General features: G+C 39.1%; 1 protein-coding gene across 1 annotated transcript in view; it reads right to left on the reverse strand.

The window, feature by feature from the left end:
- Positions 1-18,861, reverse strand: part of Mlh1 (mutL homolog 1) — a 41,299-nt gene that overhangs the window by 4,511 nt on the left and 17,927 nt on the right. Inside the window, exons 11-15 of the mRNA XM_047530605.1 lie at positions 18,293-18,446; positions 13,368-13,744; positions 11,318-11,466; positions 5,589-5,697; positions 1,517-1,580 (exon numbers count right to left, since the gene is read on the reverse strand). Coding sequence (XP_047386561.1) covers positions 1,517-1,580; positions 5,589-5,697; positions 11,318-11,466; positions 13,368-13,744; positions 18,293-18,446 — 853 coding nt within the window. The remainder of the gene's footprint in view (positions 1-1,516; positions 1,581-5,588; positions 5,698-11,317; positions 11,467-13,367; positions 13,745-18,292; positions 18,447-18,861) is intronic.

Genomic DNA, 18,861 nt, shown 5'->3' on the forward strand with positions numbered 1-18,861 from the left:
TGATCAATAAAATCAACAAACCTTTAAGTACATTGATCAAGCTAAAAAAAAGACAAATTATCAATATTAGCATTGAGAGTAGTTATATCACTACAGATTTATAGATTTTAAAAGAATAAGTAATATTAACAACTTTAGGCCAATACATTTGAAAACAGGTTAAAGGAACAAATTTCTTGAAAGAAACAAAATGCCAAAGGTTACCCAAGAAGAAACAGATAAAAGAATAGCTCCATATCCAGTAAAGAAACTGAATTTGTAGTTTAAAATTTTCTCATAAACAAATTTCCAGGCCAGGTGAATTTACTCACTAATTCTAGCAAACATTAAGGAAGAAATAGCACAAACTCTATAAAAACTCTTTCAGAAAATAGAAAAGGAGGGGATATTTACCAAAGGAGAGGATACTATGGGGCCAGCACACCCTGATACCAAAACCACAATAGCACTTCTACTCATCCTTGTGCTGGAGGTTCTACCTAATGCCATCAGTCAAGAGAAAAAGAAAAGGCATCCAACTGGACAGGAAGAAAACTTACTATTCTTAGATGACATGGTCATTTATGTGGAAAATCTGATAGATTCAATAAAAAATCTACTAGAAATAATATATGAGTTTAGCACGGTGGCAAGATACAACACTATTACACATATTTGTACACTAGCTCCAAACAAATGGAAACTGAAATTTTTTAAAAATGCCATTTATCACAGCATTAAATATATGAAATACTAAGGGATTAACTTAACAGATTATTTTCTCCTCATGTTAACCTACAGATTCAGCATACCCTAATCAAAACCCCAGCAGGCTTTTTCATAGAGTTTGTCAAATGAAAAAGGAAGTTAAATGGATGGATAGTATGAGTTAAAATCATACTGAAAAAGGTTAACAGAATTAAAATTCAACACTGAAAAAGTCTTGGAAGAAATGGACTAAAACTAATTGTAGGGATTGTGTTTTGACTGCAATTTTATAGAATATTTATTTTATCTCTTTCCAAGTTTTCTTAAGTAGCTATGTATTAACTTCATTTTTTTTTTTTTTTTTTGCGGTGCTGGGGATTGAACCCAGGGCCTTGTGCTTACAAGGCAAGCACTCTACCAACTGAGCTACCTCCCCAGCCCTTAACTTCATTTTTTTAAAAAATATTTTTAGTTGTAGTTGTTGATTGTCCTTTATTTTATTTATTTATTTTTATGTGGTGCTGAGGATAGAACCCAGTGTCTTGCACATGCCAGGCAAGTGCTCTACCACTGAGCTACAGCCCCAGCCCCAGTATTAACTTCTATAATAATAAATATGTGTTCAAGTTGGCTACTCAATGACTATTTGACTAAAAAACATTTTATGGCAATTAGATACTTCCTATATAGCAAATAATACAATACAGAAATTATCCTAAGCATATTTAGAAAAATTTAATATACTACAAAGAAGATATTAGTGTGGAGCTCCTATTTTCAGAAATGACCAGCTGTTTAAGTTCCAGAAATGAGAAGAAGATAAACTTACCGATAACTTCAGAACACCAAAATTGGCAAAATCATAAATGAGTATCTGGTAGAACAGTTCTTCACTGAAAACAAAAATGAAGTGATTTTAGTGAAAAGCTGAATCCATGCTTGAGGGCTACATAGCAAGTACAAAAGGGGAGAAGTAACCTCTGAAACATGGACAGAGATGGTTCTGCCCGGTTGTGGAATCTGGTTAACAGTCTAACAAGATCTCTTCTTCCTCCAAAGAGCTGAGAGTGCCAATATCTGCTCCAACCAAGGTGTTGGGTGGCCAGCCTCCACAGGCAATGATTAATTTAACATAATATTTCCTATGTCCGGCTTGCTATCACCCATCTGTCCCCAGATCTAAGGTGCTATAAAAGATTCTGACACCCTGTAGGGAATGTGAGTTTTTGTTTGCTTTTCCCACTTAACAAAGAATCCTATAACTACTTTTTGACAACTCAGCATTAAAAAATACATAGGAAAAAAATTACATGGAATGTATAGGTAAGACAGGGAATCTTCCTAAGTAATCATAAAAGGATATAAAGCAGAATTACACTAAACTGCTATATGGCTTGGGATGGTGCACTGGCTGGCAACAATTCACAAGCAGCTGTTAAATATACAATATATTGAATTATTTATAGAAACAAAGATTTGAAATAAATGTCACATTTATATGGTACTTTCCAGTTCTTTTTTATGTTTTTATTACTGCATTATAGCTACTCATAATAGCTGGGTTCATTTTGATATAAACATACATGCATGGAATTTAATTTACTCCATTTTAGTCCCTGGTGTCCCCTCTATCCCTCCCCTTTTCATTCTCCCATATTCTCTTTCCTTTACTGAACTTCCTTCCACTCATTTATTTATTTTTAATTGGTGCTTTATAGATATACACAAAGGTGGAATTCACTGTGGTATATTTATACATGCATACCACATAATCTTGTCAAACTTGCCCTGCATTTCCTCCCCTTTTCCCTGCTCCCTCTCCATCTCCTTCTACTCTACTGATCTTCCCTTTATCTTTGTAATATCCAATCCCCCCTCCTATTTTCCCCTTGTTTTGCCCTAGCTTCCACATATGAAAGAAAAGTCAACCCTTGATTTTCTGAGTCTGGCTTATTTCACTTAGCAAGATGTTCTCCAGTTCTATTAACCAGCAAATGATATCATTTCATTCTTCTTTATGGCTGAGTAAAACTCCTCTGTATATATGTGCCACATTTTCTTAATTCATCTACTGAAGGGTACCTGGGCTGGTTCCATAACTTGGCTATTGTGAATTTCACTGCTGTAAGCACTGATGTGCCTATATTACAACAGGATGCTGAATTTAGTTCTTATGGATAAATATAAAGGAGTGGGACAGCTGGGTCATATTGTGTTTTGATGCCTAGTCTTTTAAGGAAGCACCACACTGTTTTCCAGAGGGGCTGTACTAATTTGCAGTTCCAGCAACAATGTATGAGTGTACCTTTTCCCCACATCCTAACATTTATTATTATTTGTATTCTTGGTGATTGCCATTCTCACTGGAGTGAGATGAAATCTGTGTAGTTTTCATGTGCATTTCCCTGGTTGCTAGCGAATGCTGAACATTTTTTCATGTATTTGTTGGCCATTTGTGCTGCTGCTTTTGAGAAATTTCTGTCTAGTTCTTTTGCCCATTTATTGATTGGGTTGTTTTGTTTTGTTTTGGGTGTGAAGCTTTTTGAGTTCTCTATATATTCTGGACATTAATTCCCTGACAGAGGAGTAGCTAGCAAAGATTTTCTTCCATTCTGTAGGACCTCTCTTCACATTATTTTTTTGGGAGGTGGGGACTGGGGATTGAACTCAGGGGCGCTCAACCACTGAGCCACATTTCCAGTACTATTTTGTATTTTATTTAGAGACAGGGTCTCACTGAGTTGCTTAGTGCCTCACTGTTGCTGAGGCTGGCTTTGAATTTACGATCCTCCTGCCTCAGCCTCCCAAGCTGCTGGGATTACAGGCATGTGCCACCATGCCCAGCTCTTCATATTCTTAACTGTTCAAAATTTTAATTTGATGTTGCCCCACTTATTGATTCTCAGTTTTATTTCTTGAATTTTTGGGGTCTTGTGAAAGGAATCGATATTGACCCTATGTTTTCTTCCAGTAATTGCTAAGTTTCTGGTCTAATTCCTAAGTCTTTGATTCATTTTGATTTGACTTTTGTGCAGGGTAAGAGGGCTGTAGCTTCATTCCTCTACATGTGAATATCCAGTTTTTCCAGCACCATATTTTAAAATAGGCTAACTTTTTTCCAGCATATATTTTTGGCACCTTTGTCAAGAATCAGATGCCTGTATCTCTGTAGATTTGTCTCAGTGTCTTCTACTCCATTGGTCTTCACGTCTACTTTGATGCTAATCCCATGCTGTTTTTGTTACTACAGCTCTATTCTTTACAGTTCTTAAAACAACTGAACCATGTAGGTCTGGCTTAAAGATTTCACTATCAGTCAAAGCAGACAAAGAATCCTGTAGGCCTGCATTATAATGGGGAAACTGAGGCATCAAGTGAGTAACTGACATGTCTCATGTCACTTAATAAAGGAAAAGGAAGGAAATGAATCTAAATATTAGACTGAACCAGGTTCCCTCCCTGTAACTTTTATCTTCTCACTGGACACCGTTCACATTTATTAATACAAGTTGGTATCCCCTATTCAAAAAGCTTAGGACCAGAAGTATTTTGAACTTTTTCAGATTTTGGAATGTTTGCATATACATAATGAGATATCTTGGGGATGGGACCCTAGTCTAAACACAAAATTCATTTATGTTTTATACCTTATACATATACCCTGAAAGTAATTTCATACAATATTTTTAAGAATTTTGTGCATGAAACAGTTTCATAGTGTGGAATTTTCCACTTGTGATATGCTAGCACTCAAAAAGTATCAGACTTTGGAGCATTTTGGTTTTTGGGTTTTTAGATTAGGAATGCTTAATCTGTAGTTGCAATTCTGGAACTAGCCTGGATTTGTACTTGTGAAATGAAAGAATCTGAATGCAACTGTGATTTGGCACTTTGGAAGTCATATACTTAGATATGCCACAAAGGAAAAAGCAAGCAAAGAATTCCCAACAAATAAGTAAATGGCAGCTCACTATACAAGAAACCCAAGGACTCTCCAAGCAGTCAATGGAATGGAAAAGAGCTGCACCAAAAGGGTTTCCAAGCCTCGGAAGGAGTTCTAAATATCTGAAATCTGGTGACCAATGGCATACTTCTGAACTGGGGTAGTTTCTAGGTTAAGGAGAGAAAACAGGGTTTTATGTCATGCGCCAACTCTAAGCAATGTGTAGTGGCTGTCCCACTCACAAGGCTGAAAAGCACTTGAGGCTACGCAGTAGGGTTTGAGAGGGGGAGTTCCATGGTGGATGAATGGTGTTTAATATACACAAGGTAGCAGCATCATCCTATATCTATTACCTATTTGAGAACATATTTAGCAATGGTTCTAGACAACAGGAGCTCATTTACCAAGGTCCCTGGAAATCATTGATAGAAATGTTGCTAGCTAGGCAAATGGCCCTGCTGAGGTCACCGTTCCTGTGCTGAGACAACACCTTTGGGCTTATTTGGTGGTTAGAGTATGCCTTTGGTACATTCCTGAAGCTAGACGGCATCAGATCTTTTTGCCTCCCCTACAGTACCCCGTTGCACATGGTAGATGCCAGAATTCTCTATCAGCACCGATTTCTCAATATCTGGTTCATAGCCAACAATGTTGAAGTGACTTAGTTCAACACTGAGCACTAAGCCAATTGTGAGGACTAGGCTTCCTGGGTTATTTTCCTCATGAAAAACCCTTTAAGGTAAGTAGTAGTATCCCAAGTTACAGATGAGAAGCTTGAGACATAATTTAGGAAAGTAGCTGACTCATGAAATGGGAAATGGTTGTACCTGGATTTGGAGTCATAACCGCTGATTCCCAAACCTGTGTCCTTTCTGACCACCTCAAGCAGTCCTTCCCAGCATATAACCTGGACCACTGATCAAATGGCTCTATTTTTTATACATGCTCACCGATTTACCTAAGTTTGGTGGTATTGAGGAGGTATAACTTAGTCTGATGCTGTGCCAGGGCCCACTGAGGATTTACACAGCCCACAAAAGAGTGGTTATGCAGCATCTCCCGGAGAGCTGGAAAACAAAAAAACAAATGGAAAACAGGTAAACAATGGAATCCTACCAACACTTCCTCATACTCCAAGGTACCAAGCACCAGCACTAAACACACCAAACAGGTAAACATGCCTCAACTGAACTTCCCGCTGAAAAGAAAAAAACATGAAGAATTTATAAACTCATCTTTTAAAATGCAATGAGAAATACTAAAAGATTAAGGAATACTCAAGATTTAATCAAAGACAAAGCAGAAACCCAGAGAAAGAATGAGAGCTCTGAAGCCAATTTTATGCAAAGATAGTAAGAGGAACCTTGGGAATCACAAACTTTAGTTTTTGTAGGCTCTGAGAGTGAGAAAGGAGGACAAAAGTCTAAGAATGTTTTGAAATGGGAAGTTTTTTTCTGTACACACAAAATTGAGATGAAATCAGTGTTCATAAAAAGAAGTTAATGGATAAATCCTAAACTGGAGGTATTTTTACCTGATTACTACTATCTAAAATATATAGAGCTACTAAAATCTCTTAGAAAAGATTAAAAAACCAACATAAAAATGGACATAAAATTTGAACAGGCACTTAGAAGAGGAAATACATTTAACTGAACTTTATTAGTCAGCAAGGAAATACAAGTAAAAACCACCATCAGATTACTGTTTCATGGCTACCAAATTGGCAAAAAGTCTGACAATATCAAATATTGGAGAGAACACTCTTGGGCACAAAGAAGTTGTTGATGGGAGCAGAAAGGAAAATCAGAAAACAATTTGTCATTTTATGACCCAGCAGAAACTCTCATAGGTAAATATCCTGGAGCAGAGCTTCCTAATCAGTGTGCCAAGCCACTGATCAACTCATGGGTAGGAAGTTGGATGAGATCCGAGGAGTCAGGAGCTGAGGTCATATGAATCCTCCAAATGTCCCTCAACAGAATGAATGAACTGCATATTCATGAGACAGAATCCATCACACAGAAAAAGTAAACCAGAGCTGTATGTAACAAGATAGATGAATTTTAGGAACATAATATGCATGTGCATGTTCACATATAATACTTATAATTCCATTTGTATAAAATTTAAAGCTTGAAAACTAAATAGTTTTTTTTTTTTTTTTTTTTTTTTTTTGTGGTACTGGGGATCGAACTCAGGGCCTTGTGCTTGCGAGGCAAGCACTCTACCAGCTGAGCTATCTCCCCAGCCCCTAAATAGTTTTTTAAGGACTACAAACATGGTAAAAATATAATAAAATGAAAGGAAATAATAATTGTGCAATTTGGGATAGTTACTTCTAAGGGTATTCTTTTTTTTTCTGTAGATGCTATATTTATTTTATAATATGATTTTGTATTTGCTAGTATGTTTGTGTGCATTATTATTTTGGCAGCGCTGGAGATAGAACACAGGGTTTCATGCATGCTGTGCAAGCACTCTACCACTGAGATACACCCCCATGTCTCTTTTTAAATTTTGACACAGGCTCTTGCCAAGTTACCCAAGCTAGCCTCAAACTTGAAATTCTCCTGCCTCAGTCTCCCAAACGGCTGGGATTACAGGTGTATGCCACTCTTTCCAGTCCCCAAATTATTATTTTTAATGGAAGAAGTCAACCTCCACCAGAAAGGAAGAGGAGAAAGAATAGGGCAAAGATCTAGGCTCAGCAACAAGCCTGTACATCCTGTTTTTACTATATTTTGTCTTTAAGCTTGGGCACCACAAGTAAATTTTCATAGTGTTATATAAATAAGTTCTGTGATGACCCCTCCACCCCCATAAAAACAGGCTTATTTTCTTCATTTTTAGAGTAAGTGTTTCCCTCTGTTCCCACTGAAAACTCAATGTCTCTACAGGATGTTCTGCGTGGGTGGAGAATGATTATTTTAAAAGCTGGAGAACATCAAATAATCTTGAATAATGAGGCACTGGAGGAAAGAGAAAGCAGTGTAATCTACTAAAAATGGGTCAGAGATTTTTCCGTGCAGAATGTTCATGGCCTGCTTTGCTGCATCCACAGCTGCTGACGTGTAGCCCCACCAGAATGTTCATGGCCTGCTTTGCTGCATTCACAGCTGCTGACGTGTAGCCCCACCAGCAGGGCAGGGAAGGGCAGATGTGCTCACCACACACAGGGCTCTGCGTCCCTGGGCCTCTTCATAGCCTGTCACAGGATCTCCATTTCATCTTTACCCTAAATGTTCCCACAGTCCTAGAAGTCTACCAGAGTTATTTCCCCTGCTATTCTGCAAAGAGCAAAATGGGACAAAACCCTGCTGGGCTTTAAAGCCAAACCGCACATCTGATTCACAACTGAGGCCAGCGAGTAAAGCCAAACCTAAGGAGGGGTCCAGGAGCAAGAGCCGGAGGAAAGGAACCAGTCCTTTAATTTCTGATGCCCATCTGCAGGTGCAGGCCTGTGCCCTGCTGCTGCCTTCTACAGCCCTGTGTGCCAGAACCAACCTCTGCTGTTGCCTGACATGATCAATCAGCCTGCCAGCCCTCTTAGGAGTGGTAACTGAGTTCCTGCTGAACTGCCCTTCTCTCTACCACAGAATTTCTTTCATTCTACTAGCATGGTAGCCAATTATTTACTAAACAGTCCCCATACAAAACCATAGTATTCTAGAAGATAGGGATCATAGCCTATTCATCTCACCTTCTACCTCTGAGCTTGGCACAGAGCATTTTGTAGAGAAGATACTTGACAAATACTTGCCAAACTGATTTCATGAACCAAAAGAAACAGTCACCTGTGACAAACCACATGAAGAATATGTATATTTAGACCTGTGTATTCACCAGGACCAAGAAAATAAAATTAAGTTTTGGTTTTCTGGAGGCAAACAAAACAAAACAAAACAAAAACCTAAAAAAAAAAAGCACATTTTCACATTCAAATAGATCAAAATTATGAACTAGCAATAAATCCAATCATTACTAATCCCTAATCCCATGAACACTTGACTGGATACTGGGCCTTCCAAAATTAACCTCATTTGTTAATTGATCGAGTGCCCACCACAGATGGGTAAACCCACCAGGCTTAAGAGACTCGTCTGAGTGTTCAACTTGGATATGCCTTTAGAACAGATCCTAGGGCTTTACCTTCTGCCTGTCCTCTCAACCTTGACCTCTCCTGTAGCAAGTATCTCCTGAGTCCACATGCCAGGCACTGGGCTGGGCATCACAAGTGAGGTGGTGAGCTTGACAGGCACATCCCTGCACTGACAACACATCAATGAAACAGCCAACTGGAGCTCAGAAGGTTGCCTTGAAGGAAGCAGCTCTTATCTCTGTGAACAGCAGCATAGGGTCAGTGACCCTCAGAAATCCCTGAGCAGCATTCCACTCAGACAGCCAACTTTCCCCAGCTTGTGTAAACGAGATGCCTGGAACTGTGTCTTGGAGCTTCTAATGCATGCGCACAGTATCTCAGGTGTTCATAACAGCCCAGTAAGGGCTGTCATAGTGACACATTTTACAGAGCAGGACAACCAAGCCCTAATAGGTGAAAGAATTTCTGACTGAATAATGAACGGTATAGTTGGCAGGAGCTTCAGCAGAGTTCTAGCTGAGCTCACTCCACTTTCCACGTCATAGCTACTGCCACCGTGAGGCAAGACCCTACATGCTACAGACCTCCCAAGTCTGAAAATACCAGCCTTGCCCTACAGTGTCACAATCACAGGGTGCTTGTTCTGCACATGCCTATGACCTGGTTTTGCACTTAAATATTGGGTGAGGCTTCCTGGGTAACTGCCAATGCCAGCAACAACCCGCCATCCACAAGGCAAGTACCTGGGCTACTTTGCCCCCCTAAGACAGGTGCCCACAGAGCTGCCTTGGCTGGGTTCAAACTGCTGGACTCAAGCAATTCTCCTGCCTCAGCCCCCAAGTAGCTGGGATTACAAGCACACACCACCACACCTTGCTCTCAGGCTGTTTTGGATTGTTGGGATGTTCCAACTAGTCTGTCCTCTCCATCTTCCATTTCTTTGTCATTAAAACAGGACACGATAGCACCTGCTCCACCTTCCTCACAAAACTACTTGAGAATTAAATGAGATAATGTGTATGAATAATGTTATACCAAGTAGATTTATCATCTTGGCCTCAGCAAGACTCCAAACCTGACCACACTTAAGGCAGGATGGTATGCTTCACTGAAACAGTCTGACACTATTAAAACATTTATTGAAATGATCTTTAATAGTCTTTGCATGCAGGAGACAAACTCAGAAAATTCCAAGTCTGAGGGAGTCTGTCAACTAAAACTACGGGGAAGAGGACTGCTAAATAAATCAAGTAACAACTCACCCTTCTTATGTTATTGAAAATTGAAAATTGTTTTAAGAGTTCATAGCTTGAAAGCTAATAACAGGGGAAAGAGCAACTGGAGCAAATCCTCATGGAAATAACAATTAGAAGCCAAAGAGCAATCATTTCCACAACAGCAAAAAGGCAGTCACAGGAAGTTTTTACCCTGCCCAAGTGTAGAGACACCAGATGTATCTTTTGGTACATGTAAACAAAAGCTCAGAGTGCTAAGAAAAGCTAATGAACAGGGAAAGACAAGCTGAGGCCTTCCTCAATTATATCAGGTAAGTGATGACTGAGCAGAGGAAAACCTCTAGGCCACTGAGTCACAACAGTTGTTTCCAAAGGTTAAGGATTTGGAGGAAAGTACTGACTTGCTCCGTAGTTATTTATTCCTTTAAAAAATTAATCCAGATGTTCATAATTTAAGATACATTGAAAAATAGTGTTGAAATTTATTTAAATCAAGAAATGTATAATAGATGAAAAATGAAAAGGTCATGGCTAAATTATGCAGACTCAAGTGCAGAGTTGCCACCTGGAACACTGTGCAATGAGCCTGTGCTTGGGCTGTTTTTATCTCACTCAGACAGTGGGGTCAGGATGGTGTGAGGGCCAATTTGCTGTTACTCCTCCAATCCCTGGATCAGTCCCCTCTTTTAATTCCTAAAACCATTAAGTTAGTTTTGAAGTAAGAAGGACTAAGATGGAGTTCTATACTCAGGTATTCTCAAAAGCTATTTCTGAGGAAGATGATAATTTATTACTTTGCCTTTAGGATATAAAAATATCTACTGACTCCTTATTCTATAACAAGTATTTCATTTATATTTAATCTCTAATCAGCACAATAATCTTCCAGGGTAAAATTAATCTCACTTTATAGATGAGGAAAACTGAGGCACAGAAATGTTAAGTCACAAATATGAGGTCACATGGTAGAAGTGGTTGTGCCAGGAACCTCCAAAGCCTGTGAACTTTCAGCAACAACATATCCCATTCAATCCACAGGATAAGAATTTTGCTGACTGTCACACTGCTTCTAACCAAAACAGAAACAAAAATAAACTAGAAATTGCTGAAATGACTATTCTACTTTGACTCCTATGATTTAATTAATTAAGACAAACCAACTATTTTCCCCTTCTCTTCTTGAAAAGTGTCTTTAGCTGGAGCTGCTGTGGGTTAGTGAGGGAAGAGAGGTTTGCCCAGCAAACTGCAGTGGGCACATTGACAACATGGATACTTTCTGTATTTCCAAAACCTATTAACATTAGCCGTTCAGGCCCTTGAAGTCCCAGGCAGATTTCAGCACTTACGTACTCTCATGTCCCCGCTCATTAATTTCTTCCTGCAGACTCAAAACACTGGTGAGGTTAATGATCCTTCTCCGGGGGGTACAGGCTGCAGTCATCTCCTTCCGGGAATCACTTTCCATCATTTCCACATCAGAGTCTTCCCGATGTCTTTTTCTGCAATGAAAAAAAGGAATAGATCATTATTTTTCCTTTTAATTTTTGAACTCAGCCAAATTTTGCATGTTGCATTTTGAAGAGAGTAGCTTCGACACAGCTGCAGAGAGATCCCTGTGTTGGTGGTAGGCCTTTCCAAGATGTCTACTCTCTAGCACACTCCTTATATGACAATCCTTAGATCCCAGCAGCTGGCTATGTAATCAGGATTTGGAGTCTAGCTTGGCCCATAAAGTCACAGGGTCCTGAACAAATGAACTGATCTTGTCAGGCTTTTCCATTCATTCCTCCATGTTTCCATCCATCCATCCATCCATCCAACACTCTTATGTACCGATTACAAACAGCAATGAACAAAGTAGACAAGGTGCCTGCCCTCATGATGCTTATTTGCTAGTGGAAGAGTCAAATGACAACAGAAAAAGTAAAAGATTATTTTTAGTAGCAATAAATGCCAGGAGGAAAATAAAACAAGGAAACATAATAGAATGATGGGGAGGTGAGAGGAGAGGAATCTTTAGTCTAAATGAACAAAGAAGGCCTCTGGCAAGAGGGACATGTGAAATGAGACCTGAGTGGCAAAAGTTAGTGCCTCCTAGGTTGAGGGGACAGCAAGTGCAACCAGAGGGCAAGAAGCTCAGTCAGTTCAGATCAGCCACAAGAGCCATGTGGCTAAAGCAGCATGAGGAAGAGGGAAAGTGGAGGGCTAGAAGGAAGGCAGGCAGTGATTTAGGTTTCAGCCCACATGTGATGGGAAGCCACTGAGAGGTTTTTAGCAGAGGAGTGATACAATGATTTTGCTTAAAAAAAATTTTTTTTAACTGCTCTGTGGTAAATATTACTTAGTTCCCTAAAAATAAAATTAAATACTTCCTTTGCAGGGTTAAGAGCATTGAATGAGATAATGTATATAAAGTATCTAGCACACAATAAATGTTTGACACATACCAGCACCTTTCATTATTGTGGGAAAAAATCCTTAGAAACTGTCATGGTAGGATGTCTCAGAAATAAGTAAAGTGGACATTTAGTGCTAGGTTTTCTCGTAGTCAGTCACCACATAAATGTGTGGTTTGGGGCAAATCACTTTACTCTGAGATTCAGGTTCAGCAAGTATACATGTTAAATAAAGAATACCCACCTCACAGATTTCAGTGAGATGCAGTCTTTAGAGAATATGCATAGTGTACACAGGAAATGCTTAAACAAAATGAATCTATTATTATCATTCCTGTCCCTTTCTCCTAGCTCTCTTTGACCACTCGCTCACATACTTTAGGAGTTTTGTGAACTGGATTCAGAAAGTGAGCTTCTAAACAGAGTGAGAGCAGCCTTGGTGTGAGAAGAGCTATTTTAGGCTTCTCTTTTTTAGCTACCTCTAGTGTTGAAGCTTTATCATAATGCTTTACTAAAAACAAAGGATATATCTGCTTTTTTCTCTGATGTGCTTTTAACTAATACTTGGAAATCACAGATGTTAAACATATCTTAGAGAACACCATGGTCAAAGGCAGATAGTAGACAAGGTCACAGCATTGCCCTGGTGGAGCGAGAGAGGACAAGTCAGGTAAAAGAAAATGTGAGTAGTTCATGAAAAGCCAAACTCAGAAGATAGTTTTATTATAAGAACAAAGTGGTAAGTTGCACTTTCTTTAAACGGTCATACCTAGTTGGATACAGTGGCACATGCCTATAATTCCAGTGGCTTGGGAGCCTGAGGCAGGAGGATTGAGAGTTCAAAGTCAGACTCAGCAAAAGTGAAGCACTAAACAACTCAGTGAGACACTGTCTCTAAAGAAAATACAAAATAGGGCTGGGGACGTGGCTCAGTGGCCGAGTGCCCCTGTGTTCAATCTCTAGTACTGCCTCCTCCCAAAAAAAACAAACAAAAAAGGCCATACCTGGGGTGGCCTGAGCTGGGACTGGGGGCTCTCTTCTCTGCTGTTTCTGAAGCCTCCTTTGCTGCATCTTCCTCCAAGCTCTGATTTTTGGCAGGCACCTCAGCAGGAGCTGGGAGTTCAAGCATCTCCTCATCTTGCGGCCTGGCCTCACCACTAGAACCATCTGTCCTATTCTCTGGGACAGTGGCCTGGGGCTCACTGGACAGGGCCTTGCTCATGGGCTGCAGAAAGGCATCAAGTTTCTGTTCCCGGGAATCTGTACGGACCATTTGGTAAGCATAGACCTTGTCACCACTTCCAGAAGTAGATGAGGAGGTCACACCTGTTGTGGATTTAACCACCTCCCCAGAGGAACCTGCAAGTCCTGGTAGCAAAGTCTGAATCAAAAAAGAAGACAGTGGAAAGATTCAGAATATGAAATATTGAAGCTCAGGGGCCAAAATGGAGCAGTCTTAAGAGAAAGAAGTTAGAAGTAGATATAATTAGCATTACAGAATTATTATTATAGAAGAAATTTTGACCAAAATTCAAAAAATAGGTTTACAAATATAAAATTCAAGAATTCAGCAAAGTCTGTGTAATCTTAAAATTTATTTAAAATATCAGTTGTAAAGTTTTCATAACTTTGTCCTTTCTTTTCTATTATTTTATTTTGTTTTTCTATTGGGAGTGAAATTTATATAACATGAAATTTACTATTTTAACCATTTTTAAGTGACAGTTCAATGGCATTAAGCACATTCAAACTGTTGTGCAGTCTTCCACCATCCATCTCCAGAACTTTTTTATCCTCCCAAACTGAAACTCTCTATGTGTTTAACAGTAACTTCCCATTCCCTCCTCCTCCCAGACTATTTTTATTTTATTTGACTTAATTATTTTTTGTAGTGCTGGGGGCTGAACCCAGGGCTTTAAGCTCTCTACGTCCCCATCCCTATTTTTAAATATACATATTTCCTAGCTCTGTACCCTGAAAAGGCCTTAAAGTAATGGCTGCCCAGAAGCCATGAGGACCCCAGATCCCAGATTATGGTCCCTAAATACCAATTCCCACTAAAATGAACTAGAGCTCCTAGTTGGAAAAATGGCCAATCTAGGGCTTAGGCTGGGAAAGCACAGAATATGCCTACAACATCTTGCCTAACAGAATTGGATCAAAAAGAGAAGGCACCAGCTAGAAGAGGCTTCCAATGGACTAAGATTGGCTCATTTGAACATTGATAAGAAAAATGATTATAATTGACTAAAATAGGTTGTTTTGTTAAAACCTATGACAAAATACAGTGAGAGATAGTAGGGAGGGAGAAGAGGGAGAGGAAGAAAGAGAGAAGAAGAGGAAAAAAATCATTAACTACCCCTGGAAAATGCCAGAACACCAACTAATTCCTTTGAAAATTCATAATTAAAGGAACAGAGTTCAGCATTTGGTCTTACTTTCTAGTATGAACTGTATTTCAGGATAGCCAAATGGCTTCAACAAATAACAAAGTTATTTAACAAAGTTCTTCCGTATAGAAGAATTACAGTCAATTGATAGAGAAAAAACAGATAAAACCAAAAATATCATAATCTTGCAATCCAATGAAAAAACTGATTCAGGTAATGATCATCAACCATTGGTGAAACCAATGAGCTAGGTGTTGATGGACAATTTGACAATGAAGGAATCAGGTTGTCATCAGATGACCTCACAGATGAACCTACTGCCAAAATGATATAACTTGTCACTCTGCGCCTCCTGCTGGGACATGATAGGAAGCACAGGGCACCACCGATTCAGAATCTGTGCCAAAGTGCTTTCTACTCCCCACTGCAGGGGGATGTGTATGAAACTCCATCAGTCTAGGGCAAAAACCAGTTCCCTACTTTTCCTATCCCAGGAAATCCCACTTAAACTCACAGAAAATCACTGCTGACACTTTACTTTATGTCCTCCTTAGAATATGGCTGAGTCAAAAGGGGTCACTAAGGAGATTCTATTGGTGTCTTGGAGTTCATAGTTCAAAGGCAGGAGTGGATTGGCAGGGAATGGATCTGAGGCAACCACCGGGTTATGGGGCTAACACACTCCTATTCCAACACTTCTCTAGGTAGAGGAGTCTATCATTCATCCGTGAGTTTCACGTGTTCATGCTGCCTGAGCTGCTTCCTGCTAAAACTCCTGAGTCTTGTTCACCCTTACAGCAATAGCCTGACTGACTTCATGTGTCTCCTTACCACCAAAAGAGGAAAATGAAAAAACATGAATGAAGCCCACAGACAGCATCTTTGAATAAAGAGCTGCTGTGACAAAATAGTAGTGGTGGGGTGGCTGTCATTTGGGAAACTGATGCTAGGCCATGATCCAAAGTTGTTTCGAAAATCAGACTCGTGAACTCAAAAGTGATATGAATGTATTTAATGTCACTTAACCTTATGGTCAAAAATGCTTCAAATAATAAATTTTTTGTGATGTCTCTTTTACCACAATTTAAAAAACTGAATACCATGACCTTGACTGGCCTAAGGGAATTTCTGGCTTTGTTGGAGTGGGCCATTGGCAGTCTGGAAAACCAAGGTTTAGCAATTTGGAATATTTTCTTCTTTTGAAGGATCAAAAATGAAGTACATAAGGGCTGAGGTAAATCTTAGTGGTAGAATGTTTGTCTAGCTATGTGTGAGGCCCTGGGTTTGATCCCCAGCACTGCAAAAGGATAAAATAAAAATAAAAATGAAGTGAATAAAAATTATTAAAAAGAAGAATTCTTGCCAAAAAATTTTGTGTCTGAATATAATCATGCCTCTAGATCTAACTTAAAATTCAAAGAAAATATGGAGGATCAGAATAAGTTAAATGACATTAAGAAGAAGCAATCAACCTATCCAAACTGCATTCTTCTATATGAAACCTATAGAACAGGTCAATGGAACAACAATAAAAAAAGATAACTTTTCTAGTTTCAAAGAGAATTAAAAGAGATTTAAGAGACAAAAACAACCAAATACTATAAATGGAACTTGACTGAATACAGATTTGAACAAAGCTGCTATAAAAGTATTTTGGACAACTGGGACATTTGAATACAGATTGGTTATTAAATGACAGTACTATTAATTTTATTAGGTATAAAATTACAGTGTGATCACATAAGGAAAAAAAACATTTTAAATACACAATGAAGTACTAGGGGAGACATGTCTAGAATGTGCTTTAAAATACTCCTTTCCCCATCCCTAAGCAAGTCAGGGATAGATAAAACTAATAGGTCAAAGTGTTGTAGTTGTAGAGCCTGGGTGATAGGTACATGGATACTATTATGTTAATTACTTTCTGTTTTTAGAAATGCTCATAATAGATGAGCACATGGTAAATGCCTATAATCCCAGTGACTCAGGAAACTAAGGCAGGAGGATCACAACTTTGAGGCCAGCTAGGACAACTTAGATCATATCTCAAAATAAAAAATTCTAGGGATGTGGCTCAGTGGTGCAGCTCCTGCATTCAATCTCAGTGCCTCAAAAGAAAAAAATAATAATAATAATAAAAATTAAATAAAGCAGCAACTCTGTTAAAAAATGTATAACCTTTCTTGTAGGACAATTAAAGCCCTTATAAATTATTTACTTCACTTGTCTTTGCAGTATTCAAAGGTGGGTTTTGGGAAGCAAAAGTTAACAAAATGACTTTGTAGGTAGTAGTTTTAAAGTCTAAAAAAATTGGAATACTTTATGTACTATGACAGAATTGGAACAAATCTGCAGGAGGGCCAGAGTTTCTCATTCCCAAACCAAATGGCTTCACTGCAAGCCAGGGACTTTGATGTCATGGTGTGGCACAAGGCACAAGCAGGGAAGCAGGAAGATGGCAATTCCACAGCTGAAAAGTTAGAGGCCAGTGAGAGCAGCTGTTGATGAAGAGGAAGGTATTCTGACCACCCAATAGACCAGGACAACTCTGGGTTTGGATCCCATGCTCCATGGCAGCAAGGAGTCTCTAAGGTTGGTGTTACTGCATCACCAGAGACAGGCTCTCTGATGCAGAAATGCACTTTCCTTCTGAAGACATACTGGGTCAGTATTCTGCAGAATTATGGGAAACAATCATCAACTCAGTAATTTTTAAAGATTTCTGTAAAACAGGATCTCACAAAAGTCTACTTGCAGAATACAGTATAATATAATGGGGGAAATATTTCCACTTTTATCGTTTTAGTGTCTATTATATTTATAATGTAACACATCTTTGCCATGAAAAAAGGGCTGCCCAGAATCACATCATTTCAGAAATGGGAGGGGACACTAGAAGTATATTGTCCAACTTGCTTATTTTGCATATGAGAAAACTGAGGCTCGAAAGAAAGAAAGTAACTTAGAATTATAAGCACTTTGAACCTGGATAATTCTAACAAGACACATAGTGCCAGCCCCTGGACCAGACATTTTCTGTTTACTGTTCATTTACTGCTTGTAACTGTCCTTAGATAGAGGAGTAACCAGTTCCATCATTATTGAGAAAGACCTGGAGGCAAAGTTAGGTAATGGCTGGTAACTTATCTTTCTACTCTTCTCACTGCCCCCAGGGGCCCAGCCCCTCTGTTCAGCCCTGTATGGGTGGAATTAGTCTCTTCCTAAGTATCTCCAGGGCAAACGAATGCACTGAAGGAGCTGCCTATTCCATTTTCAGATAGCTCATTTTCCTAGGAAGTCCAAGGTCCCAGATAGAGGCAAAGTGAAGAAGGTAAGTAAGTTCTTATGACTCCAGGTTCAAGGATGATAGTGTAACAACTTCATAATTAGGCCCAAAGAAAGAAATGTTGCTGAAAAAAAAATATCAAAGTTATACTTACAAAGAAAGTTCTAAGGCAAAAGGCAAAAATTTGGGCTCTCACATTTAACAAGCACATTACCAGGTTGCACAGAAGCAGCTGGAAGAGAAACACCCTCACCTGGGTAAAGTACATCCTGGAGGAATTGGAGCCCAGGAGCTTGCCCTCAATGTGCTGCTGCACCCGCTCCAGGATGCTCTCCTCATGCAAGAAGTGGACTTCGTGCTTTGTAGGGTGCACATTGACATCTACGTTCTGGGGGCTGATTTCTAAACTGGCAGGGAAAAAAGAAGACAATCACCTCAGATCATGGAGGGTTGGGGGGAAATCCACACATGGTGTATATGATGGTTAGATGACGTGGGAAGCAAAATAGCAGTGGTCAAAACCTCAAGATCAAGTAAGTGGTCAAATGATGGTTTTGCTACTGAACAACTGTGTAGTTTTAGATAAGTTATGTCATATTTTTTTGCCTCTTGTTTCTTCATTTGCAAAGTTGACATAATAGCATTACTTACGTCACAGGTTTGTGGTGGGAATTAAATTCATGTAAAGCACTTTGCATGTACTCAACATATTTATTAGATGTTAGCTGTTATTATCATCATTCTAGAATTAGTAGAATTTCCTATTATGTGACCTCAAGAAAGTCAATTTCTCTGGATGTTCTCTCATCTGTGACCAATAAG

Source organism: Sciurus carolinensis, chromosome 17 (assembly GCF_902686445.1).
Source record: "Sciurus carolinensis chromosome 17, mSciCar1.2, whole genome shotgun sequence".
NCBI lineage: Eukaryota > Metazoa > Chordata > Mammalia > Rodentia > Sciuridae > Sciurus > Sciurus carolinensis.